We start from the raw sequence: 26,465 nt of genomic DNA, 5'->3' as shown, positions 1-26,465 counted from the left end.
TGAGGATCAAATAATAAAACTTTTAGGACTTATAGTAGAGCTTTTTTGGCTCTACTAAACAATTTTTTGATAATTCACCAAATTAAAAAAAATTCTTTTACAAAAAAAAATTTTTATGCGCATGCCTTTATGATCGCCCTGTGTCTCTCACTCTCTTGCAAACATTTTCACATCGCAATTGTTGGATCTCTGAAGCGCCAAATAGTTCAGTTGGTTCCCTTCTCTGCCTTCGTGTGGAAGTGTGTGAAAAACTCGGGCGGCGCAATTGTGAGATTCAGTGTGACTTTGGAAAATTGTTGCTTTTCTCAATCGCATTCACAAGAGCGCAAAGTAATATATTCTCTGCGCGAAAAAAACATAAAAGAGCCAATATGTTGCTTTTAACCTTTTGAGTGGTGGATCAGTTGAGCCATTAATGTGACCAATTTGGATGTATTAAATACCTCTACGCATTTTCCCAAATTTGGATGGGCCAGAAGCTGGAAAACACGCCTAGTTTTCAATTTCTCGCACGCACACGGGCACAGAGAAAAATCCATATCGAACCCCGAGAGGGGAAGTTGAATGGCATACTCGCAGTTGAAACTTAAATATTGATTTTCTTCTCCTCTCCTTTCTGTGAGAAAAAGGACTCTTTATGGATTTTTCTCTTCCGGCATTGTCCATTGGCTTCCTCGTCCTTTTTCTCCAAAAAATCCACTCTTGTTTTGACTCATAAACTCTCTCTTCCATTTTGCCGAATATATCGTGACAAAGTGTATTAGACTATGTGAGAGGGGTTTTATTTAAAATTTTACCGCAGTCCTCTCGCAGTGTCTATTTTTATGTTAAATATATGGGGTCCCCCCTGAACCCCCCAAGTAGCTGGCAGCATGAGTGAAAAAAAATAGCCGGGAAACACTGGGAGCAACGGCAAAGGGGAATACTTATTCATCATTTTCTGAGTGAACAATTTAGCATACATATATCCAATTGCTTTGGGTTCATTTTTCAACGAGGGATAAAAACAACAATTCTTAAATTCACGACTTGTTCCGGTGTGCATTAACGGTGTACTTTGCACAGTTGAATAATAATAGCAAAACACTCCACTAGACAGAATAATTCAAAGTTTGTGGAGATAAATACCTATATAATTCATACATATAGCTACAAAGGGTTGTGAGTTTGCAGAATGCTCGAAATTGTTCTAAAGAAAAAGAATTTTAGAATGCTTGAAAAACGAAGCATTTTCAGCTTTTTATGCAACTTAAATGAAGTACGTTTTTTGCAAACTTTGTAACAAATTCCTAGGTACTGAACTACATTCCATTTTATTCTTTTTTCATTCAAAATATAATTCCATATGACGAGATTTTCCTATTTTTTATTATTATTTTATTTAATGCAATTTATAATAGGAGAAATCGAAATGAATTAATTTGAAAGTTAATATAAACCAGACCTTAATTAACATAGTTTCTTATTAGTGAATAATGTGAATGATTTATTCAATATTTTCATTTTTTTAAAGGTTGAAAAATTCTGTACAGAATACCAGATATTCAATAAAACTTCTTCATTCTTAAAAAAAAATAAACAGTTGGAGCCGCTATTGAAAATATATAGTTTGAGCTGACTCGTTATTCTTCAACTTCTCTTTGACTGCAAGATGAGAGCATTAAAAAAAAGAATCATCACTATAACAGAATATTTTCAGACAATTTTCTTCAACCTATTCGTGTGTTCTCCTATTCTTCAATTTAACACACGAATTTTTCACTTTACAATGTTCCGCTCAGACTAGCGGCGAGATGCTTTACTCACTCAGCCTGTACGCTGTAATTAGATAAAATTGCTGGAATTAATTGTATTAAATATGAAACTGACCTAAATATGTTTGCATAGTGCAGTGGACTTTAGGAATAGTTTGCAAAAAAATCATGAACTATTTTTAGCAAAATGCCATGCACATTTTGGCCCAATTTCCACCGTCAATTGCTGCGGAAGAACATAATAATAATCCGGTTTATCGATTTAATAGTTTTCTTTCCGCACATTCCACCTCCTTCCCTCCCAACCCCGGCTATGGGTCACGACGGCGAAAAGTGCCCCCAAAATGGCTCAACTTGAGCACTACTGCAGAGGAAAAGTACATATATCCGAAGACCTGTTGTCCATTTTGCCACGTATATATGGTTTCAATTTAATACTCGAGTGGTTTTGCAATTTCTTCGCATGACCCAGAAGAATAGTTCTTTTCTTTTTGCTCATATAGCATCTACTAAACGTATCTACCACACGCACACAAATATTTACCCCCATTTATTTTCAATTCCATAATGCAGAATATTCACGCCAAGGGATCTCTCCTCTCCCTCCCTCCCGCGCGATATCAAAATTTATTTGTTGTTAGAAATAAAATTGAATATATGGCACAGGGGTGAATAAATTATAGGCAAAGAGTGTGCTCATAATGTGAAGAATTTCATTCATAAACACGAAAATTATTTAACAAGTATACCCACTGCGAATGCATGGAAAGTGAGAGTTTTCAGAGAGAAAACTATATTAATAATGACGATCGGGGGTCACTATGGGCGCTGAGTCACGCCTCCGGGCTTTGTTTTGGAGTCTTTGCTCGGAAGAAATCTCTCTGGAGGGGAATAAATTCAATTATTAAATAATCCCACTAAAACTTCGCTATCTGATCAGCTTAATGCAATCAGAGTTGAAAGAAAACATAGATTTATGTTGTAATAAAAAATATTTTTTATGGTGTAATTAATTTTATTATGCAATTTAATTAGAATAATATATTAAAATTTTTATAAATTCAGAGCAGATATTATACATTGTAAAGGTTCATAAAACATTGAAGAAAGGCGTAATATATATTCCTCATTTTTCTTTAATATTTGCATGGAAGTCTGTAATTTTTATAAGAAATAATAAATAAATAAACCATGCCCCCATATTATCTTTATGTTCATAAAGCATATGCTTCATAGCTTAATGACTGCTCTAGAATATTTATTAGCATAAAAAGAAAATAATGATTGGCGTTCACTTTTTAATTTTGTAATAATGTCAATAATGTACAGAAAACGCGAAAATGAATAAACTCATTTTGAAAATCTTTACTATTCAACTCTGATTGAAACGTAACGTGGAGACTGTGAAAAAAAATTCATATTTCTAGTCAAGATTAAATTCCCCAGACGGCTGAAGAAAAAGAAATTATTCAAATTAAGGGAAAAAGAGAAGAAGGTGTTAAGAGAAATGAAAAGAAAAAAACTTGCTAATCGTTATGTGAAACACCTGTTCATACCTATTGTGTCTCCATGTCTGCGAAAAGAGATCTTCTTTTACCCATTTTTTTTTACAAAAAAATATATCCAATTGAAAAATAATACCATCCAATTGCACTTCAATACAACACCACACCACATTTATAAGTACAAAGTATGTGGGGAATTTAAACAGCTTTTTTATATAATTGAATATTTATGGATTGAAGCAACATTCTCCATTTTCACATGGAGTTTCAGTCATTGAACTTGAACTCCCTATAAAGTAGCCGTTTATTTCTTACATTTCATTTTTGTATGTAATTCTAGGTGAGGTGTGCATGAAAGAAATCGTGCGAAGAAACTGTTTCGAGTGTTTTTATTTCGATTACATGCCACAATAGTGCAGCAGTGCAACTGATTGGTGTGATTGCAAAAGAGACTAAACTTTAAAAAAAAATTCAAAGTGTGTACCTTTAAAAGTTTTTTTTTCCTTCATACTATTGCTCAATTTTGTGTCACGTTGATCTAACATTGGAATACACATATATAGTTGAAGGATTTTAAATGGCTGCCGCACCTGTGAAGAAAGTTCCAATTCACCTTCAGGTAAATATTTGAATATCTTCATGTAGCTCTGTTAAGAGATATGCTGTGTGACCTACAATTTTTTTTTGTAGCACTAATATTTAAGTTTTCACAAACTCCCCCGCGCCCTTTAAGCTCAAGAGCTCAAGAGAAGTTTCATGAAGATCTCAAAGCCATACACTGCAGTGTTAATTGAAGACAATTTCAATGACAAATATGATTTCGTGCTATCTCTGTAACTCACTTTCATGACCGACTGATAACACAGACGGAGTGAAACTCATTTTATGGTTTATGCTCCACGTTTTTTTTTTTCATTATATCATTCTCAAAATCCACCATAAGTCTCATTCATCACAAACCATACCTCGCAGTATTTGTATTTAGAAGACATATACACATGAGAATAAGGCTAATTGGACAGAGAGAATCGCACTGCGTGGGTGAAAAAAAAGTTATGTTAAGGTCTACAAATTTTACACCTGGCTGGTGGTAGAGGAGAGATAATAAAAAGTCAGCAAGACTTTCAATTAAATCACATATTCATTATGTGGCAATTAAGAGAAAGACTTGTGCGAGAGTGTGCCTCCTCAAAATTTTTTTCCACCCAATATTTCCGGTTAATGGGTTGAGCTTCCAAGAGATCATTGACCGAATTTCCTCCAGCAGTGAAAAGAAAAAAAAAAACATTTCATAATAACATTTCAGAGAGAAAAATTTTAAATAAACCTACCTAATATTTTCATAGGTAATATGCACAGACGTTGTGTAACAGCTTCACTCACTTCGTGCTCTCGCTCATGAAAGATTTGTTTTAACTGATATGTGTATGGAAGACGTGGCCAAAAAAGAGTCACAAAAGCTAAAGCGGTGTAAATGGGAAAATCGAATCTTATCGCAGAGAAACACGCAATGGGTCAATCAATAAATTTTTGTCCACTACATAAAGAATTACTAATCAAGATTTTGGCCGATTAGCCGGTGGTTGGCCGGGCTTAAAACTCATAAGAGTCTTTTTTTTATAAAAAGGGTTTAATAGTAGAGGAAAATGGCCTTAATCTAAATTTATGTACCTTTGTTTTTTTAGAAGCAAAATTAATTATTTACTATCAAGGAAAAAAGTTGTTTTTCTTCACTTTTTCTTAGAGATTCTTTAACCCTGTAATATTTAATAACATGTAGGGAAAAAATTCAATAAAAAAGACGAAAAAGACGATTCATTCCCATAACTTTTACGTAATATAACAACACAATAAAAAGAAAAAAAAACCTAAAAGTTAGGTCATCTTTATGGGTACTTATGATTGTCAGAAATCTGAAAAATTAAAATAAAAAAATAGTAATAATTGGAAAATATTATTTGTTTATAATTCTTACTTCTTACTAATCGTATATTTAAAAAATATTCTACAATATTTTCCATTCATTTGTACGTCTTTTGTGTATGACATCATGAGAGCCTCAAAATGAATAAACTCCTTCATGCTGTAAATTAAAAATTAGGAATTACATACGTATTGCTTAATAATACCTAATCAAGAATGATGAACATTTCAAATATTCCCCTTCGTCAAGATCTTATCAATATATTTTTTATTCATTGACATTATTAACTAGAACTACTATCACAATTTTTCATAAAAATAATCTTGATTAGACCCTTGAACCAATTTCTCTTACTTAAAAATAAATTTTCCTAATTTAACATTACAAGATAATAAGATCTTTAAGACTCTTGAAAAGAAAAACTCCAAAATTTCTCTGCATTGTTAAGTAATTTAATTTGTGCCTTTCAGAGCTCTCAGAACCGCTTGTACATCAAACGAGGGCAAGTTGTGAATCATGACCAAATCTTTTCGGCGGATGTGTACGTGGAGGATGGGGTGATAAAGTGAGTGCAACATTTGATCCCATTTTGCCGACAATCAATAATGCCTGTATGCCTTTTGTGCGCAGATACGTGGGACCAAGCGGAGATTTCGTCGTGCCAGGAGGATGCCGTGTTATTGATGCAGCGGGTCGGCTCGTGATACCCGGTGGCATTGATCCACACACGCATCTTCAGGCACCTTTTGGTGGTACTGTGGCTGTGGATGATTTCTATCAGGGCACAAAGGCAGCCGTGGCTGGTGGGACAACCACCATAATTGACTTTGTGCTACCCAACAAGGGGGAATCTCTGCTTGAGGCATACGATCGCTGGCGCTCCTGGGCCGATCCCAAAGTCTGCTGCGACTATGGGCTTCACGTGGCTGTCACATGGTGGGCACCCTCCGTTGCGGAGGAAATGCGAATCCTCTGCGAGGAACGTGGTGTGAATTCCTTCAAGGTGTTCATGGCCTACAAGGGGCTCTATCAGCTCTCAGATCCAGAACTCTATGAGGTCTTTGAGGTTTGTCGCGAACTGGGTGCTGTTGCGCAGGTTCACGCCGAGAATGGGGACATTATTGCCAAGAATGTGGAGAAATTGCTGGGGTCCGGTGTCACGGGGCCCGAGGGTCATGAATTATCGCGTCAAGAGGAGGTTGAAGCTGAGGCCACGTACAGAGCTTGCGTCATTGCCCATCAGGTAAATCCCTATGCCATATAGTTTATACCCTTAAAAATTTCAAGGGAAAATTAATGGAAAATCAATGGGCAATCAGTGTCTTCAACATTGAAGCAATTTATTGATGGGATTTCTAATTTTGGTCACTCAAGTGATTCCAGCAAATTCAATATTACTTTCTTATCATTATGTACAAATACGTGATATCGCGCGGTTATTGTGAATGTTTTTCACACAGAAATATTACTCTGATATGTTTCTTTACCTACACCAGTCAATACCAAGTATTTATAGCTGCCCAATGATAAGAAATCAATGAATTTATGCGTGTGTCCGTAAGGTCATGTAAAAGAAATTCATTAGAAATTTTATTTCATTCTTTTGTGACTTTAAGGATTTTTTAAGTCGATTTTTCGTAGATATTTTGTTGATGATTCCCTCAGCATCCTTTAAAGGATTAGCTTATCAAGATAATATTTTTCCCAATGCTTCCATTCAGGGTATAATTTAGGATAAAAATTCCTTAATCCTGTTGAATTCTCCATCTATGTTATCCTTTAAAAACCCAGACCAAGTGTCCCCTTTATGTGGTACACGTGATGAGTAAATCAGCGGGCATTGAGGTAGCTCGTGCTCGAGCTCGGTACAACAATGTGGGCATTTTTGGGGAGACCCTGGCCGCTACTTTGGGCTCAGATGGACGCAACTACTACCACCAGTGCTTCAATCATGCCGCTGGACATGTGTTGAGTCCACCTTTGCGTCCTGACCCCACCACTCCGGAGTTCATGATGAAACTCCTAGCTCAGTAAGTTGTCCCTACAACTACATGCAAATTTACAAAAAAGGGGGCAAGGATCTGGGCAATTAACATCCTCACATAATGTTGCCATTAATCCCACATTAACAACCACTCATCAACCATCGCGTTTGTGCTTCTGTGTATTTGAGGGTTCAGGATGTCTTTTTTTTAAGCTTTTAAATGTTCATCCAAACTACTAATTCACTCACCACAATGCATCCTCCTGTTTTTGCTGAATAATTCCACAAATTTAGGCCAAGAGTGCGGTGTACGTAACGCGAGTCTCCAGCAAATTGGCAGCTGAATCCATATGTAGAGCTCGCCATCAGGGCGTCACGGTCTTTGCGGAGACTCTGGCCCGATCTGTGGGTGTGTCCCTCCATGGAATGAAGACAGCATCACTCCTCTACTACGCCACAAGTCCCCCAATTCGTCAAGATCCGGAAACACCGCGACAGCTCATGCGGCACCTGGCATCGTAAGTCTACACAGCATAAACGTGACCTCTCTCTCTTCTACCCCATTCTTGCATTTCCCATTCACATTGGCTTCCCATGCATGCTGGTTTGTTGTCAAAGAATACAAAAAAAAATCACTAACTTCCTCTAACACCTTCCCACCACGTAGATAGAAAAATAAATTAATTTCTTCTCTGTACAAATAATTGAGAATTCAATAGAATATTTCAATCCATATAGGGATGATCTTCAGACGACCGGAAGTGACAATTGCACCTTTAACAAGGAGCAGAAGGAAGTGGGTAAGGGAGACTTCTCCAAAATTCCCAATGGAGTTAATGGTGTTGAGGACCGGATGTCTGTTGTGTGGGAGAAGGGCGTTAATATGGGATTAATTGATCCGAAACGATTTGTTGCCGTCACAAGCACCAATGCGGCGAAAATCTTCAATTTGTACCCCAGAAAGGGTCGCATTGAAGTGGGATCGGATGCAGATATTGTCATTTGGAATCCACAGGTACATAAATCATAACTCTTTTGTTTTTCCAAAAGAAAGGAAGGGTGATTAAATTAATTTATTCTTTTAGGCTACACGAACAATTTCAGCCAAGACTCACTACCAGGCGGTTGACTTTAACATTTTCGAGGGAATGACCTGTCATGGGGTGGCAGAGGTGGTCATTGTGCGTGGGAAAGTATGCGTAGATGAGGGCAATGTACGTGTTGCCGAGGGTCAGGGTAGCTTCTTGGAGACTCCCGTGAATCCCCCGTATGTGTATGATGCTCTTGCTGGACGAAAGTTGGAGGATGCATGTAATGGCGTGAAGAAGTTGGACATTACGCAGAATCTGGAAATTGAAATTCCAGATCACAGTCACGATACGCCACTGATGTCAAGGGATGCATTCATGTTATCTGGTGCTCCTGCACTGCCTGGCGATTCGATGCCCTGCACTCCGTCCGGACGAGCCCCACGACAGGAGGGGCAGAGAAATCTTCAGGACACAACGTTCTCAATAAGCGGTAAAGTTTTAAATTCTTTCCCTGATTTATCCTCAATCTTTATCATAAATTGTATTTTCTTTCTTCCAAACAGAGGACCTCGATACTGAACATCGTACATGCATCCGAGTAAGAAATCCACCAGGTGGTAAATCCTCGGGCTTCTGGTAATCCATTGATGTGCAATAAAAAGACAAAGATTCACTCCCATCGTGCAGAAAAAATCAGGCTGAATATCTTCTTCAGCCACTCAGAAATAACATTTTAGTAAAAAAGAAAAAGTTCTTAGAGCATTAGAATGATAAAAAAATGATTGTACTTCATCGCAAAATAAGTACTATTTAGTGTTATACTTCTGTTTTTACCAAAAAAAGTAATTTAAAAATTATTAAGTACCAAAAGATTACAATCTACCAACAACTAATTGATAGAATAATTATTATATTGATCAGAGAGTAGGAGGAAGTTTTTACTGAAATAATTATTAATTAAAAAAAAAGAAAAAAGAATCATTGCTACTGTGTATTTGTAAGGACGCTTTAAAAAAATTGATATAATATCCAAAATTAAGACAATTTTTAGCATTTATCGCATAAAATTTGCAAAAGAAAACAATTCAGTCTGGACGCACACATAAAAGTAAAAAAAATGTGTATCTAATGTATTTTTTAGTTATTCAAAATATGTCTTTAATTTTTTTGTCAGCAATAATATAAAATGGAAAGTTTTTATGTACAAATTGTGTTTTATTTGGTTGTCTCTGTTCAACTTGATCTTGCACAAAAACGATGCGAAAAGCTTAAAAGCTCAAAGCGGACTCTTCGAAAGGTAAATAAAAAGTATTTAAATTAATTTTTCTCACTTTTATTTTTTGAGTACTTCTTATGTACACTAAAATTTACTTGTTTTTCTTTTTCAGTATTCAGACATTAATAAGCATTTGCACAATTATAATACCAAACATGAAAATGTCCTTTTGAATTTCATTTTTTTTTTATTATTTCTATGATTTCACTTTTTTTCTCATTTATCATATCAAATTGTTTAATTCTTTTACATAAGTCAGTATGTACTTTTTTTCTTTCTTCAAAATTTACTCTTTCTCCTCATTCTCAGTAAGTGTGCTCTCTAGCTTGGTAAACTTTTGTTGATTTTTTTATCCTTATACCATGAATTTTTAATTTATTTATTTTAAAAAAAATTACTCAAAAATGGAAAGAAATTTTAAGGAAAAAAACTGAGGAAGAAAATTTTTAAAGACATTTTCGGCATTTTTTCAATAAACTTTTTTTCATTGAATGGAACACGTTTTTTATCGTCGTCTTCGAAAATACGTGAAAAAGAAATTTTTTAATGATTTTATTTTGAAAATTTTTCTTAAGACAAAGAAATCCTATACGCATACAGTACAAAAGAAAAATAATCATCTCTCTCGCTCACTCACATTGTTCAAATTCACTTTTGTTGTGTTTGCATTTTCTTTTTTAATTAAATTAGTAACTACATAATTATTTTTTTAATATTAAAATCAATAATAGTAAAAAAAACAATAAAATTATCAATAAGAGCATATTTATCATCCCGTTTTATCCTCATTTTCTCTCGCATTTAGCACTAGAACCTATCATTTTTTTTCTTCTTTTCATGAAACTTTTATTAAACTAAATTGATTACTTTAAATAATCGTTGATTTTTTTTATACATAGAGGTCTTCACTGCTCGTCGTTCTCATCTGCATTTTGATATAATCAATTTTTTGAGATGGATTTTTTTTCTACTTTCCTACACGCCATTTCTCTCTCGTTTGCGCTTCTTTTTTTCCCAACGCGAGAAAGTGATTAAAATTTCAATACTCATTCATTCGGTTTTATCTCTTTTTTTTTCACTAATTTTGAAACTCATTTTCGTTTCTATTTTTTTTCCTTTCTTCAATAGAGTTAATAATTTTTTTTATACAGCTTTTTGTGACACATTTTATTGGCTTTTTTTGCGCTACCATCTCATCCATTGAAAGTGTCTCGCACTCTTCTAATTTCCTTTTCTTTATTCTCATCTTTTTTCTTCTTCTTTCTCAATAATTTAATAAGTGATATTTAAATACATATTTTTTCATCATTTTTTTCATGTTTCTTTAAATTGATTATACAATAATAATTACTTATTCACCACTGAATCTTATTCTTCACAATATTTCTTTTTTTCTTTTTTTTTTCAATGTGTTGGCGCTATATTTTTTTTCGTAGTCATTTCAATTAAGTAATTTTTTTGTCACACCACAATATTCCTATGCATTTAATTACTGTTTTACTTAATTTATATAAATTGGTATATAATGAAGTTTTTTTCTTTTTTTTTTCATCTAACGCTTCCTTATGGAGTTCGTGTCTAGCTATTAAATTTATTGGAGATACCCCGCCACCAAATAGAGCATCCCCAATATCTTCACAGCTCTAGCTAAGAATACCACTTTTTTTCTCTAAATTAGTTCACTTTTCACTATTTTTTTTCATCTTAATTTCATCGATTTTAAGTTGGGAATTTCCTTTTGCGTGAGAGAAGAAAATCCGCCACGTTTTTTCACCTTCGCGCAAAGAGAAAATCACCCCCCAAAAATAAAATCCTTCATTCTCCACCCCAGTTCAAAGTTCGTGCCTAAACAATCAGTTCCTAGTACAGAGTCTCAAGTTATTTTATATGCAAACTATTTAAATTGTATATGTCAATTAAGTTATATACATTTCTTAATATCACTTTTCTTTCATTTATGCAAAAAAAAAATTAAAATATAAAAAAGAGAGAAATGAACTATTCACTGAATTTGTTTTCTTTTTTCTTCATTATTTATTATTTTATTACATTTATCTATATACGCTTGTAAAAACGAATAAAATATTTTTTTTAAATCACATACAACCGGAATATAATTGAGATTTGTATATTACTCTGCTTTTGGCATCCCTCCGAAAAAGTAAAAAAAAAATTGTTTGGAGTTTAATGATTAGCCCTCCCACACAATTCCTACAGGGTGTCCCACAAAAAAGGAACGAAATTTCAATTGGATTTATTTTTTCTTTAATATTTTGGAATTTATTTTAGTCGATTTTTGCTATGTCAAGTCCCTCTATTTTTTGTAATTCGATAAATTAAGTTGGAAAATTATTCAAAATTAAAGCAAATAAAATTAAAAAAAAAAATGATTTTTTACATATTTCCTGGCAATATATTGAAGATTTTCATTGAGAAAACAAAACAAATAAAACCAAATTCATTCAATTTTCTTCATGAAAAGATTAATATAAATCCAGGAAAGGTGATAACTCTACCTGTTCCTTAACATTGAAGCGGATAAAATCATTTTAGGAATTGTGAAACTTTCTTTTGAATTCTGCCATAATTAGTTTTTAAAAATAACTGTAAAACCTTTAAAATGATCAAAAAGATTTAACTAATCAAAATGAATAAATTAATAAGAATTATTTCAAAATTTCTTTAACAAATCGTTCAGTCTTTAATATTTTTCAATAAAAATCTTGATATTTCAACAAAAAAAAAAGTCATCAAATTAAAATTCCGCATTGATTCCGGGACGCCCTGTTATATGAATTATATTTCCTCTTTGCAATTTTAAGTTGAATTTAAAAAAATCTCTTTCCTTCCTTCCTTGCAACAAACTCTCCCACCTTCCATTTTTGCCATTTTCTAAGTTTAAAAAAAAATACGAATCATCGACTTCCGACACGTTTAAAAAAAAATAAAATTTGTTCATCATAAACCTACTCGTATGTTTTCTTTAAAACTTTCATTTTTTTTAGTTTATATCCAAATCAATCCCCTGTAGTTCAAGTCAGCGCATTTTGTTCACTAATTTTTCTTCTTTTTTTTTTCCTCTTCTACTATTAATACAATATCTTTCATTAATACACAATTGGAAATTAAATATTTTTTTTCTCATTTTTCTGTTTTTTTTCTCGTTCTATATATAATAGTATACAAACTATACAATTTTTTTTTTATTTATGTGTCCTACTTAAATGTAAACTATTTTCTATTAAGATTCGATTTATTTCTGTTTATTTTTTTGTTTTTAAACACAATTCTGCTTTTTTTTCTCCTTTTTTTCTGTTGAAGCTATTTTGTGATCGATTCCTTTAAAAGTTTCTGTGTCTGCTTCATTTTTTTTACAATTGAAAGTCTCCTTGAATATCCTATTTATATATGTTTTTTTTTTCTTTAAATATATCCCACATTCTAAAATTACTATTCATTTGTTTTAGAGTGGTAATATAGGTAGTTATATACTAAATGTATATAATTAAAAGGTATACACAGTCAATTCTAGTTTATAGCAGTAGTAGTTTTCCTCATTTTGTTTCATTTTTTCTTCTTCTTTTTGTAAATTATAAATTAGAAATGATTTTTTTTTCTACTTATTGAGTCAGATCTTTAGCCGATGGGAATCGACTTTCAGTGTGTTCATGTCTTTTCGAAGGAAAAAAAAACTACTCATCCTATTTCCTAAGCGCGCGCTCAGCTAAACCACAAAATTGTCGTCTCTTCGTGCTTTGAAGATTAATAAATTTCAGTCACCTTGTTTCTTTTTTTTATAGTTACTACGACGAGGAAGCAGCCACGGGTTGCGGAGGATTGGCCACAAGCATCCCCGACGGGGAGGTTTTCAGTTCGGCCGTCGTGATGGGACCCTGCCCGCGTGACACTTGAAAGAGCACCCTTGAGATTATGAGTGCCACCTGCTGGTCCAGGATGTGACTCATCACGAGCCCCAGAAGTCGCTGTTCCTGCTGCATAAACAGTGGCCTATTGTCGGGATGTCGTGCCAAATGCAGGAGGGTCCCAGCAGCACGACGCAGCATATCGAGACTCGTTCCCATTGAATCGGGATTCTCACGCAGGAAGCTGATGCCATGCTGATTGGCCACACCGAGGGCAGTTTGTTCAGCTTGCTCAATAAATGCCACCAGGTACGAAATGCACGGACTCTGCATGGCCACCGTGCGTGCCATTGAGCTATCCGCCGCCGCTAGGTAGTGGAGTAAATTCACTGAGAATTCCCTCAGCACCTGATCCTCATTGCGACACAAATGACGCGTCAGCACGGCACAAAGCTTCTCGAGACGCGAGAATGGCGGTGTGGCAATCACGAGGTCCACATTGGCGTCCGTCACGCAGAGTTTGCACAGCGCCTCAAGAGCCAATCGCTGTGGCGAGAGCGATGAATGACTACCACACGTGGGGAAGGGATCCTGGCCATGGGCTGAAGGGCAAATAGCCCAATGGAGGAGCCCATCGAGTACTGGTCGTGTTATCATCTCATCGTACCGCGACAATTCCATATGACCCGAAATATTGGCAGCTGCCACGAGCATATTTTCGCGAATTTGCACCAAATAGTCCCACCACCATTCCGTCTCACCCGCTAAACTACTGCACGAATCCGCAAAGTCTGCATCCTCCTCGCGATCGTAGTTGCGTGTCTTTTGCGTCCGAATTGGGTGATCATGATTCAGCAGCAGAAGCTTCCCGAGGATTGCCAAGAAGGTGGATGATTTGGCAAATTCCACCTCATTCCCGGGCACAAAGGTGAGATTCCGCAGAATATTCGATATACCCACACATCGTCGTGCCATGGAATCCTGACTCTCAGCCACGAGGTACAGACTCGCCTCATCTCGCGTATAGCACTCATCTTCGTAGTCACTCATCCGGCGTCGTTTTAATGTTGACGCCGGATCTCGTACGTGTTGCTTGAGATCAAACACCTGAGCACCACCATCCTCCTTCTTCACCTCAACCTTCTTCTCACCCTCATCCACCTTCGCCTCTTCCGCATTCACAGATTCCGGTCCATTTGGTATCCTCGTGGGTTCCAATTCCATATCCACCGGTCTACAATCACTATCCATTGGCTCCTTCTTCACAGCTGCCTCATCTACTTCCTCCTTAAACCTTTTCGTTCGACTAGGTCCACTATTTCGTTTACACACACCACCCCCGCCATTCCTATTATTCGTTCCTATCAATGAAGAATTGTGGTGCTTCCTGTGCTGCTTATCCACCGACTCTTTCCCCTTCAAGTACCGCGCAAATGGAATGTTGACTATTTCAGCCCGGAAGCAGTCCATAATGTACCCATGGGGATGTGGTTCACTCTGCCCAAAGCTCCACGGATCACCTCCAACTGTGGAATAGAGTTGACCCTTCTTATCCGTATCCACATCCCATGATCTCTTCACATCCAACACAAATATATCGTCCTCTGCTTGATTTATCTTCACTGGAATCCCCTTTCGTGAGTTCAGCGTGTAGTTTGTCGTGGAAGAAAGGACAAGGACACGATCCTCGGGATTTGGTACATCGGCAACACCACCCAGATCAATTGACACTGCCTTCTCTTTGCTCTCTTCCTCGCATTCACCATTCATTTTGGCATGTGATCCTGCTACCCATTCGTACCCATCTCGTTCCGCCATCACGTCCGGATCGAAGATATCCGCTAAGCTCTTCTGGAAGTGATCCAGGAGGAGATTGAGCAAGCCCGGAAGGTGCGCAAGACCAAAGTACTGCACGGAAGAATCATCAAATAGCAGAATATTGATCACATCGAGCGCCCACGTTGTTTCACCCAGCAATCCCGAACGCAGTGACATGAATATCCGCCATGGATCAATGGGTGCCACATCTTGCTTGCAAATCCTCTTGCGCCGATAGAGAATTGGCGTTGTGGCCTCCACACTGTCCAGTGGGAAAACAATGTCACGTTTTGGCGGGGCACCCGTTTGGGGAAATTGTCCCGGAACTGGTTTGGCACCCTGAGGCGGTGGCATACTGATGGCCTTCCCACGCTGCTGTGGAGGTCGCAGCTGGGCATTGGGACCTACATTTGGTTGCCCTGGGCCCATTCCACCCCAATGTGGTTGACCCTGTGAAAAATACAATGAGTTTTGTGAATTAATTTGCAAACTTGACCGTTTTTTTTATCAAATATTCTTACCTGTTGACTTCCTGGATAAGGTGACTGTTGACTCTGTGGTGGGTATCGATCCCACGCTTGCCCCGGTGGTCCTTGACCAGGCCCAGCAGGCGGACCTGGTGGCCTTTGACCACTACTCCACTGCTGCGGAGTGGGCTGGGGTGGATATTGTCCTCGATACTGTCCGGTACTATTTTGCCATCCACCTAAAAAGTTTTCAATTTTTTTATTTAAAAAAAAATCTTTCCTTTAAATTATTTTCATTAAAAAACAATTCCTTACCATACATCGGCGGCCTCTGTGGATAGGGAGAATAAGGCTGTGGTTGCTTTTCAAAATCAGGATGCCTCCGGGGTTGCGGAGCCTGTGGAAATGCAATTTAAATTGCCAAATTAAGCACAAGAAGCACGTTTTCTTTAATGCTGTATAATTTATTGTTATATACATTTTAAACACCATACCACCTCTTTGGAACCACCACTTTCACACCCATGCAATTAAAAGCATTCCAATTTATGTTAAAAGCTCATTAACGGCGTCTTTTTCCATTTAAAAGTATTTTTATTCTATATAATTTTAAAAGGTTTTTGTATAATAAAATGAATAATTAACTGAAAGTCAAAATAAATCCCGCCCAAAAAAAATGTTAAGGACAGAGAGGAAAGAGAGAAAGTAAAATATATAGAAGAGATAGGATATTGATAAATCATTTATAGAGACTACATATTTACACATACGTTCTGATGATAGAGGGACGATTTAGCGGGAGACATTGGGGCTACAAGCTGTCGCGCTAGTTGGGAACTCATATTAATGGAGTTGTTGGGATTTTGTGACATCTACATTAAATAACAATAAAAATTGTCAATTTTCTCTTTGGAAACTCTTAAAAAATTACCTACTAAAGGCAAAAATTTTGAGATATGCTGCCAATGAACATTATTACATACCTACTCTCATTATTAATGCTTTTATACGAATAAATTATCAATAACACGCCTTATACGTAATAACGAACATTGGGCTTTACTAAAATTACTTCATTCATTGATTCCTCAATTTCTCTGTCAACTGCGATTGAAGTTTTATAAAAATTTGCAGAGAATTTGAGGAATTGCATACTCTCTCATTCATCCACTTACAGGCGCATCCAAAAGTAGAAAATGAATTTCTGTCATACCTGATCCGGTTGCCGGTAGTAATCCTGCTGTGGCGGTGGCGGATAAGGACCCGGAGCTCCGGGTGTACCAGGTTGCGGTGGTCCACCAGTAGGTGCTGGTGTCTGGGAAGCACTCACTGGCGGCTGCTGCACATAGGGACGTGGTGGTGGTGGATACGGTGATGGAGCACCACCGTAACCTCGGTACGGATCCGCCGTAGTTGGAGGAGCATTTGATGTGGGCGGAGCACTCCTGGAAAATAAAAAGAAAAATAAATTTTAAATAAACATCTTAAAGATTAACTAAACACTTTAACCCAAAAGATTAATTTATATTTTAAATAAAAATTTTAAATGATATACATTAAAAAGTTTAACAAAAAAATAGAAAATTAAAAAAATTTACAAACAATTAAAATAAATTAAATATTGAGCTATTTCATAAAATTTATCATTAAAATGCACTGCATTCAATTAAAGTGTTGTAATTATTAAAATAATAATTAATGCACCTCATTTAATTTATTAATTGATGAAATAAATTTATTTTTTAATGATTAATCTCATTGTTTTCAGAATTTCATAATGTTTTTCAAACAAAACAAAAAAAATGCTTTAAACTTACGTTTCGCCTTCTGGACCATACGGTGGACCATACATTGTCCTATTGGGTGGTGGAAATTGTCCTTGTGCTGGGGGAGGATACTGTCCTGGCGGTCCTGGTGGTCCATACTGCTCTGGTCCACCATATTGTGTGTAAGCAGGTTGTCCCTGATACTGAGCACCTGGAGAAATTCAGAAAAGTCCATTTTTGCATTCATTTTGTTCGTAAATTTTCACCAAATTTTACTCTCCATTTTTTATTCTTATCAAACACTCTGCATTCTTAACTATATATAGATTGGTGGAGTTTTTTTTCTGTGATTAACAACATTGATATTTTCATGCAATTTATTTATCCCTTAATCCGTTATAAGATTAAAAATTTTTACAAACGAGAGTTTAGAAACTTTTCCGATGACATTCCGTTAGTTTTATGCCCAAATTAAAGAAAAACTAGCAAATAAAATGTACAATTTTCGGAAGAGAGGAAAATTCATTGGGAAAAGGCAATTTTTTGGGGAAGGAGAGCACACACAGACACACACGAAAACAAAAAAAAAAGATATTGTAAAATGAGAAGAAAAAATAATGAAGTGATGTAATAGCACAATGTTAGTGTGAATTATTTTTTAATTTGTTGTACCTTGAGGCCGCGAAACCGGGGGATATGGAGCACCCTGTTGATAGGGGGCACGCGAGGGCCCCACTGGATCGTCGAAAGGGTTGCTCACACTTATATTATCACCGCTAGCCGGAGGTGCATTACCTATTAATTGATCAACACATGTCACACAAGCAATTTATTAGTACACATTTTGTTAATTAATGGTGAAAGACCCAACTAATTATTATTTTACACAATTACTGTGTTCTCTGAGAGTATTTTTTTTGGTGGTATAATTCTCGTGTATTTTTTAATCTAATATTGCTCTCTATACGCACAGCATAATTTACAAAATTTACATATATTTCAGATCGTGCATGTGATTCATTTATTTATATACAATCAACGTTTTTTTTAATTGATACTTATTTTATTTTCATAATAATTCGCATGAGATTCTAAGCCGAATTCGAAGATTTATATTACCTGACTAAATTTCTTATAAAACTTTGTGGAGATTCTTCTAAAATAAACCTTGTGATCACAGAATTATCAAACAAATACACAAAGAAAAAGAATTTTTTTGATTTTCTAATTGAACGACTAATAATATGCTAAACGTTCTGGATTCTAATTTCTAACTTCTCGAGAATAAGATCAAAAATTGATAAAGCAAAGATTTTTTATTAATAAAGAAAACATTTTATTCTTTTCTACTCGCACAGAAATATTCTTCTACCAATGGCGCCTTCAAGATTTAATTATAATCCGAATTTGCAATAAAGTAAAATCGATTGCAGAAAGTTCTATTTGGGCCATTCTCCACTATGTATATACAAATAATTTATACCGCAAATAATTTGCAATAAACTCTCCCATGCAAAATGTAGATTTATATTATTTCCATAAAACTTTGTGAAGCGATATTTAATATTATATTTTCAATGGTCACTCAAATGGTGAATGATTGAACTGAAAATCAAAAAATAATAAATATAACATGAAAAGAGTCGAAAACGAAGCAAAGGGGGTCATTTTGTAAAAGAAGCCACAATTGAAAAATGAAGAACAAAACCAAAAGTGGCTCAATTGTTCTCAACATTCATTTCTTTCCCACATTCATTGCTGTTTTGTTATTTATTGTGATTCATCTGAATACGAATTTACATTGTGATTATTATTTTTTTTATACCCATTTAGTGTATATATTTTTGCAAAAAAAAATGTTTGTTAATAAAATGATTTTTTTTCTTAGAAAATGTATTTACAAAAGGACTTTTCTGTATTGTTATTCATTTTTTTTTAAATATATTTTTTAGAGGATTTTGTATTAAACACATATTTGGTTAATTACATGTAAGGGGAAGAAGTGGAAAAAAAATGTTGATAAAAAATTACCTGGATGAGGTGATTGTGCATTTGTTTGCGACGGTGGCCTCTGCATTGGAGGAGAGTTATAGTCAGGTGTAGATCCCTGAGGATAAGCACTAGGATATCCACTGTAGCCATCCATTGATGCTCCACTTGATCCAGGAGGTGGAAATGAATCTTGAGAATTTGACGATCCAGCCACTGAAACTAAAATTAAATTATTGAAACACAAACAAATTTAATTTTTGTATTTTGAAAATGAAATAAATTCAGAAGGAAAAGTTTATAAAAACTTTTCAACGTATCCTATTTGAAATCCTACTCTAATAATCAAAGTTAGTTTTAAAGAGAATTTCAACTCACCTGGTGAAGGAACTGATGTATTTTTTGCATTCTTTTTCTTAGATCCCGCCTCCACTTGCTGAATAATTGGCAATGGATCAATTCCTCCTCGATCAAAGTGGCACTCGAATGTCAGGAGATTTTTCGTGTAGTGCTTCCTCAGAGTATACGCTGCACTACTGCTCGCACCAATACCCAACATTCCGGCAATGTCCTTCCACGTTTTACTCTTGGTAACCTGGACCGCCCATTAAAATCATCAATGTGGTTGGCAATTGATGGAGGAAATGAGAGAAAAACCAATTAAAATGTGCTGTTTGATAGCACACATACACACACATTTATGTTTTCAATATTGAAAATTTTAATTTATAGCACGTTTAATAATTTAGTTTTTGAAATCAAAAGCCCTCCCTTTGGCAATTTTTTTTCTCTGCTCTCTTTTATTTTAATTATAACACAATATTAAGTGATTGACCGCGAATTAAACATAAATTATTTTCCAATGAAAAAAGGTACACATTAATATCAAAAAAGAGGATAAATATATAAATCGGTGAAAAACAACCCCCCTCCCCAATAAATACATGTTAGTGCAATGAATGTACATAGTTTCTTTTTTGCAAAAAAACATATCTACCATAATACATAATGCAATTTTCGATTAAAATCAATTTTCAAACAGATTACCACGGCTGAGTTGCCCGTTTAGTGGTGTTAGGGTATGTGTGTGTTAATATTTTGTATAAAATAATTGGAATCGACATCAACCAATCCCGGAGCTTTTATGTTTTTTTTTTTATTTTAACTTTATGTATGTATACCATCTCTCCCGCACAGAACAACATATACCTACATATAATTTTTCAATCATAAACTACTTTTCTGTGACAACGATTTAACTATGAAAAATGTTACATGATAGAGAGATTTTCGTGATAATGGGAGGATATTAGTGAAATTTATGGAAAATATTAGTGTAGCGCAGGAAAAAAAAAGAGGCAATTTTTTTTGAATAGCAAATGCACTAAATCACAAATTGGTAGATAATTTGTGTCAATTAATTTGTTATTGTGGTGTTATCGCGTTGGTTATAAATCTCTTCTCACATTGTGAGAAGACTACCTAACTAATGGCCAAAATACATTAAATTATTCTTCAACAAGATTTTTTTTTTGTTAGTGAGAGAAGCAACTAAATAATTTTCTTTTATTGAGAGTACGTGACTAAAAGTGCAACCACCTAGAAGCATATAGAGAAATGAGTTGAGTTTGATTTAGTAATTACTAATGGAACTACTACGGCACCTTGCATACCTCGACGAATCCGCCCCGTTCCTTAACCAACATATATAACCTATACAGATCCAGAGGCTGCTTCGAGATTGTTGGACAGGCTGTTATTGGTGATCGACGATCTTCCATGAAGCCCAGGAGTTTATCCAGCCACACTCGACGATCTGGATTATCATCCATATCGTAGAGTTTACATAAACTGTCCGATTTCTTCAAGAGATCGAGTAGAGAAAGAAAAAAATAAATTTTAATTGAAAAGCACTTAAAACTGTAAAATATTTATTATTCTTTTAATTTAATAAATATAATGTTAATTTGCAATAAGGCGACATGCATAAATTTTAATTTATTAGCCAATTTCTTTGAAAAAAAAAAAAATGTTAAAAATAAAACAAATAAATCCTTATTATGGAAATTTTCGCCAACATATTTTTGCCAATTGTGTGTTAATGAATTTTGTAATATTTCACCAAATGTGCATTGCCGAATTATTTTGAAAGTCCCAAAAATTATTTTTTCTTTTTTGTTGTTGTTAGAGTGAGAAGCCACGAACCAAAAACAAGATTAATTTTCTCACGTGAAAGTTCAAATAAAAAGCTTTTCACGCATTTCACTTCTTTCACGGTGAGAAAATTTATTTTTATAATTATTATTTAGCAAAAGATGAGTGTTAGATTTTTTTTTAATTATTAAAATTTAAATGTGAAGAAACCATAATAATAAATGAGGGGTTAATTATGTTAAAATGTGTGAAATATGTTGACAAAATTCAATAAAATAACAACCTTTGTTGATCGGTAGGTTTCCTGTGGAACGTGGCTGTTAAAAACCTGCAATTTATTTTATAATACATGTTCATAAAATAATGTAATACAATGTATTTTTTTTAATTGAAAATATGAAGAGTGAAGATATATTTTTTTTACTTAGCACTGCACTGTATTCTTTATTGGATTTAAAAATAAAAGAAAATAAAAACACAAGACATGTATGTCAAAATGTTTATGTATCTCTTGTGGAGCATCAGTGCTTTTATAATGAAAAAAAGAAAGAAAGAAAAAAAACTGAAGATTGAGAAATGATGAGAGAGAAATACTAGAGAATTGTTTGAGTGAAAATAATTGTAAGGTGTGTAGAGTATAAAAGTACACTAACCGGACTTGCTGGTGTTCTTGACCACGTTGGAGATCCCATCTCGAAGTCTTCATGTTGCTGATGAGCACCAGGAGATGCACTCGGTGGCGCCAAATGGCTCTGATTGTATTGATCACTTTTACGAGATTTCGGTGTGGAACATTGAGGATCTTCAGCTGATGCTGAAAGTTGCAAAAAAAACAAAGATTTTTTTGTTGGTTAACAAAGTTTCTTGAAAATATAATTTTATAAGAAAGAATCTTTGGAAGATGAAATAAAATACCTGCTGAAGCATTGGAAAGCGTACTTTGTTGACTGGCCTCATCGAGGGGCGCCCCATCGGGACCAGTAGTCACGAGTGACGTGACTGGATGTGATCCAGTCGGCCCAGATGAACTAATACCATTGTCCTGAGGTCCCTCAGGCGTTACACTGCCATCGGGATGACTATTGGGACCACCGGGTGTACCGGCTGACGGTGTTGGTGTTCCACCGACTGATGGGGGATTTTGCGGTGCTGACGATGGCGGTCCCATGCTTCCTGTCGGCCCCATTGGTGGGCCCATGTGATGTGGCGGCCCCATGGGTGGATGCATACCCGGACCATTCCCATAGCCCTGTGGCGGTGTTGGACTCTGGGCACCCACATAGCCACCCTTGTGCTGCAGATGCTGCTTCAAGTAGTTCAGTGGTCGGGGTGAACCTCCAGTTGGTGGACCAGGAGGCGGTGGCGGTACATTCTTTCCACCTGGTTGCTGTTGCTGCTGCTGCTGCTGTTGCACATGATTACCCATCATCCCACCCCCAGGCTGTGGAGCTGGTGGCCCCCAGTTTTGCTGATAAGGCGGGAATTGTGAGTGTGGCCCAACATGATTGGGTATTGGCCTGCCTGGGTATTGTCCTGGACCCGGTGGCATACTATTTGATGGTGGCGGTTGTCCTCCTGGACCTGGCCCATAACTCCCCGGATACTGAGGACGTGGCGTATAGTTTCCTGATTATTTGGAAGAAAAACAAAATCCATTAAATACAAATATTCATCGACAAAAGCCTTCCGGTTGTATGAAACAAACCTAGAGAATACTGCTGAGATTGTGGCGGATACGGAGACATATTTTGCGGTCCAGGACCTGGTACAGGACCAGGGCTGGGTCCCATTTTATAGCCACCATGCATATGTGGTGGTGGCGGTGGCGGTGTTTGGTAGCTGCCCTGAGTGGCTGCCATTGCTGGCGATTGCTGCTGCGGATTTGATCCAGGTGCCGTTGGTGGACGTGCTGGTGATGTAGCTGGATCCAACTGTGGTGGCTGCGTTTGCTGCTGATGCTGTGAATTACTATTCTGCGTACTCTGAGGTGCTTGATTTGGAACCTGAGAATGACTACTTGAGGGCCTTGGTGGCATCTGAACGTTTTGCTGACCTACAGAAGTCAAGAAAAAAACAAGATTTTTTAGGAAATTTGATCACATCTCAACATCCTAAATATCTTTATTTATTTTTTTCATTTTCCTCCAGAGATTTATGAATCATTAAGTGGGCATTAAATTACCATTTTTTTTCATCTTCACCATGCAAAAGAGAGCCTATTTGTTTGGAATTTATATGGGGCAAATTAAATGACAACCATTTGGAAAAAGGGAGGAAGGAATTTTGAGAGTGAGATGTAAAATGTGCAATTTTCGTGGCGCACGCGTTTCATTACCATCATTGCCAGACGAACGACCTCATTTTTAATTAAATGCCATATTATTATTGACGAAGAATACTTCTACTTCACTCACTTGCCGACAATAATTTGATACACGTGCTTTCGTTTTAAGCACTTTTATTGCCACACCAGTGTTTTGAAACTCATACACACACGAAAAATATAATCTATGAGATATTGCTGCATATAAAATATGAGGTTGATGATCTATACCACAACTTTTGAGCTCCCGCATTTTTTTTGTATTCGATTGCGCAAAACAATCACGAAGTTTTTGGTAAATAAGTTGTAGAAAAAAAAATTTGCAAGAAACTTATCATCTTTTCTCTTTTCCTTTTTACCATTCATTTCTTTATGCTGACCACACTACAAAGCATCTTTGATTTTTTCTACCTATTCAATGGCTCAATTAGTGTACGTACAAAACGTTTTTATACAAAACTTAACTTGATAACAATTAATTACGTAATTGTAAAGATTTCTTTCTGAATCATCTTACGCAGAAAAGTGTTTATTGAGATAAAAGAAAAAATATTTTCGCTTCACCGTGAGGCAAATAAACATTCATCGTATTGCTTTCAAAATAAAATGTGAATTTTATAACTAAAAAAACCTTCAATAGAATATTCTAAAAGGGGATTTACTAGTCGCTGACCAAAGGAGAAACCTTTTGCATAGCGATATGTATTTGTATGTACAAAAGAAAATGTCACTTTTGTATAACATAAAAAGCAAAATAGAAGAGAATCAATACCAGTTGCAATTCAACCATACATACCATTCCTTCTTGTACAATCTTATGTACATTTTACTGAATCAATTTACTGTTGCGACGATTATAATGTGTGGTATATTGTGAAAAAGCTATAAATAAAGTCGTGTTACATGTATATATTATATTATACATCGCTATCGTATAGATATGTATACCATTAATGTAGATGACGTGGTCGTGATGTACATTTAAACACAATATATACTTTATATCCACTTTTGCCTCAACTTCATTGATAATTATGATAATGGGAATCATGAATGAAATTCTTCAGCGAAATTCCATGCATATTTAACTGTTCGACTTCACGTAATTTGTTCTCATTTAATTTTAATTCCTTTTTTTTCGCGCCTTTTCCCATTTGTCACACATTTTGTTCTTCGACTCACCGCATATATCTCTCTTTTCTGTTTATAAACTGCATTGCATTTAGTATATTTATATATCAAAATGTTATTTATAGATTTCAATGGTAAAATTTATTTCTGTACAACACTATGCAAAACAAATAAATAATTTAATCACATATGTGTACAAAGATTGTCTTTGAAAAGTAGTGTAAGTTTGATTGACTTTTATTTAGAGAAAATTTCTGCGTTCATCACTTCCTATGAGTTTGTTTGCATTAAATATTTTTAGATCCACATTGAATTCATAACAATGATAAATTAATAAACACCTAAGAGATTATAGAAAAGTCCAGATAAAAAAGTCGGTAGCAGAGCTTAAAATCCACGTGATACATTACCTCATGGAGGAGGTAGCATTAATTGGCTGTGAAATTTTGTGACTTGAGTCTTTCTTATTTTTACGCTCTTCTATGCAATGACATTGTGAGAAATGACGTCAGTATGATTTTGTGACTTCACATTGTAAGAAGTATAAATAAATGGGTTAAATTAATGAAGGTCAGTGTCTGGAATATTGCTGTGAGAGAGATCAATTCTTGCATCAATTGTTACTATACATTCACATTCACCATGTATTAAAAGGCAACTGACAAAATACTCTCACTTTCTCACTCTTAGCCTTATCTAAATATTTTGTCATACATTGCATGCCAAAGTCATTTACTTTGTACATACAAATATCTGGTATTTCACGGTAGATCTCTCATATTTTACAATGAAGATTTTTTTTATTTCTCAAATAATAAGCTACGGAGGTATATCTTAAAAGCTATTTTACATTTTTTAAACATACAAAACACTTACATCTGAATGTTTGTCTAAATCTGAACAATAATATTGTAAATTTATTAAGTAATGATGTGGGTGAACTTTGGGCGAAAGCTCCGTTTATTCTTTAAACTAAAACTCCTCAACAAGGATGTAAATTGAAACTCACACCAAACCCAGACCACAGAGAGAACAAAATCCTATTTGGGTCATCTTTAATGCTATATAGCATACTGTATGTTGGTATCAGATAAATCCCTCGAGTGTACCATCCACCCACCACTGTGATTTCCTCTGAATTGGCTTTCCATGCTTACAGAACGGAGAATGGAGGAAGGAGAAATAATATAGAAATCAACATGACGGCCCCAAAATTACATCAAAATCCCATAAAATTCATTCACTCTGAATTTTGGTGAAGAAGAAAGCAGTGAAAGTGAAATTGATTCCTCCATCGCTGTTGATGCACTGATTTTTTTTTTCACATGTTGTGCATTTCGAACACTTTCGGATTTTTTTTGTTGATGTTGTGTAGCATCATTCACACATATATTTTTTTTTCACCAGGGCATCACCCAATTTCACACGAGTACGACGGTGGAATGGGATTTACGAGTTCTCTGTCTTTTTTCTCGCCAAA

General features: G+C 35.4%; 2 protein-coding genes across 15 annotated transcripts in view; one reads left to right on the top strand and one right to left on the bottom strand.

Moving 5' to 3' along the window:
* The first annotated feature begins 203 nt into the window (after positions 1-203).
* Positions 204-9,406, top strand: LOC129786532 (dihydropyrimidinase). Of its 5 annotated transcripts, none has more exons than XM_055821640.1 (8): positions 204-267; positions 3,600-3,878; positions 5,654-5,748; positions 5,814-6,426; positions 7,462-7,685; positions 7,906-8,182; positions 8,253-8,688; positions 8,762-9,406. In XM_055821640.1, exons 2-8 carry the CDS (start codon positions 3,837-3,839, stop codon positions 8,836-8,838), a joined length of 1,764 nt encoding a protein of 587 aa, XP_055677615.1. In that variant the 5' UTR covers positions 204-267; positions 3,600-3,836; the 3' UTR covers positions 8,839-9,406. The 5 variants fall into 5 exon arrangements, with proteins under 5 accessions (XP_055677615.1, XP_055677603.1, XP_055677610.1 ...); XM_055821628.1 differs by lacking the exon at positions 7,462-7,685 and adding an exon at positions 6,975-7,213; XM_055821635.1 differs by lacking the exon at positions 7,462-7,685 and adding an exon at positions 6,975-7,213 and having other exon boundaries at positions 204-330.
* Positions 9,407-9,515: 109 nt separating this feature from the next.
* Positions 9,516-26,465, bottom strand: part of LOC129786446 (trithorax group protein osa) — a 75,840-nt gene continuing 58,890 nt past the window's right edge. For 2 of the 10 annotated variants that reach the window (XM_055821490.1, XM_055821524.1), the window contains 13 exons: positions 23,237-23,584; positions 22,447-23,157; positions 22,185-22,345; positions 21,815-21,859; positions 21,042-21,239; positions 19,756-19,972; positions 19,420-19,599; positions 18,061-18,183; positions 17,440-17,599; positions 16,836-17,067; positions 15,938-16,019; positions 15,677-15,861; positions 9,516-15,605 (listed from right to left, as the gene is read on the bottom strand). In XM_055821490.1, the coding sequence (XP_055677465.1) occupies positions 13,278-15,605; positions 15,677-15,861; positions 15,938-16,019; positions 16,836-17,067; positions 17,440-17,599; positions 18,061-18,183; positions 19,420-19,599; positions 19,756-19,972; positions 21,042-21,239; positions 21,815-21,859; positions 22,185-22,345; positions 22,447-23,157; positions 23,237-23,584 (4,970 nt within the window). In that variant the 3' untranslated portion in view covers positions 9,516-13,277. The remainder of the gene's footprint in view (positions 15,606-15,676; positions 15,862-15,937; positions 16,020-16,835; positions 17,068-17,439; positions 17,600-18,060; positions 18,184-19,419; positions 19,600-19,755; positions 19,973-21,041; positions 21,240-21,814; positions 21,860-22,184; positions 22,346-22,446; positions 23,158-23,236; positions 23,585-26,465) is intronic. The other 8 variants (XM_055821497.1, XM_055821531.1, XM_055821506.1 and 5 more) reach the window with 6 other exon arrangements.

The sequence above is a fragment of the Lutzomyia longipalpis genome, chromosome 1 (genome assembly GCF_024334085.1).
Source record: "Lutzomyia longipalpis isolate SR_M1_2022 chromosome 1, ASM2433408v1".
In the NCBI taxonomy this organism is placed as follows: Eukaryota; Metazoa; Arthropoda; class Insecta; order Diptera; family Psychodidae; genus Lutzomyia; species Lutzomyia longipalpis.
Note: the sequence above shows the minus strand (reverse complement) of the source record. Positions and strands in the feature narration are given on the sequence as shown.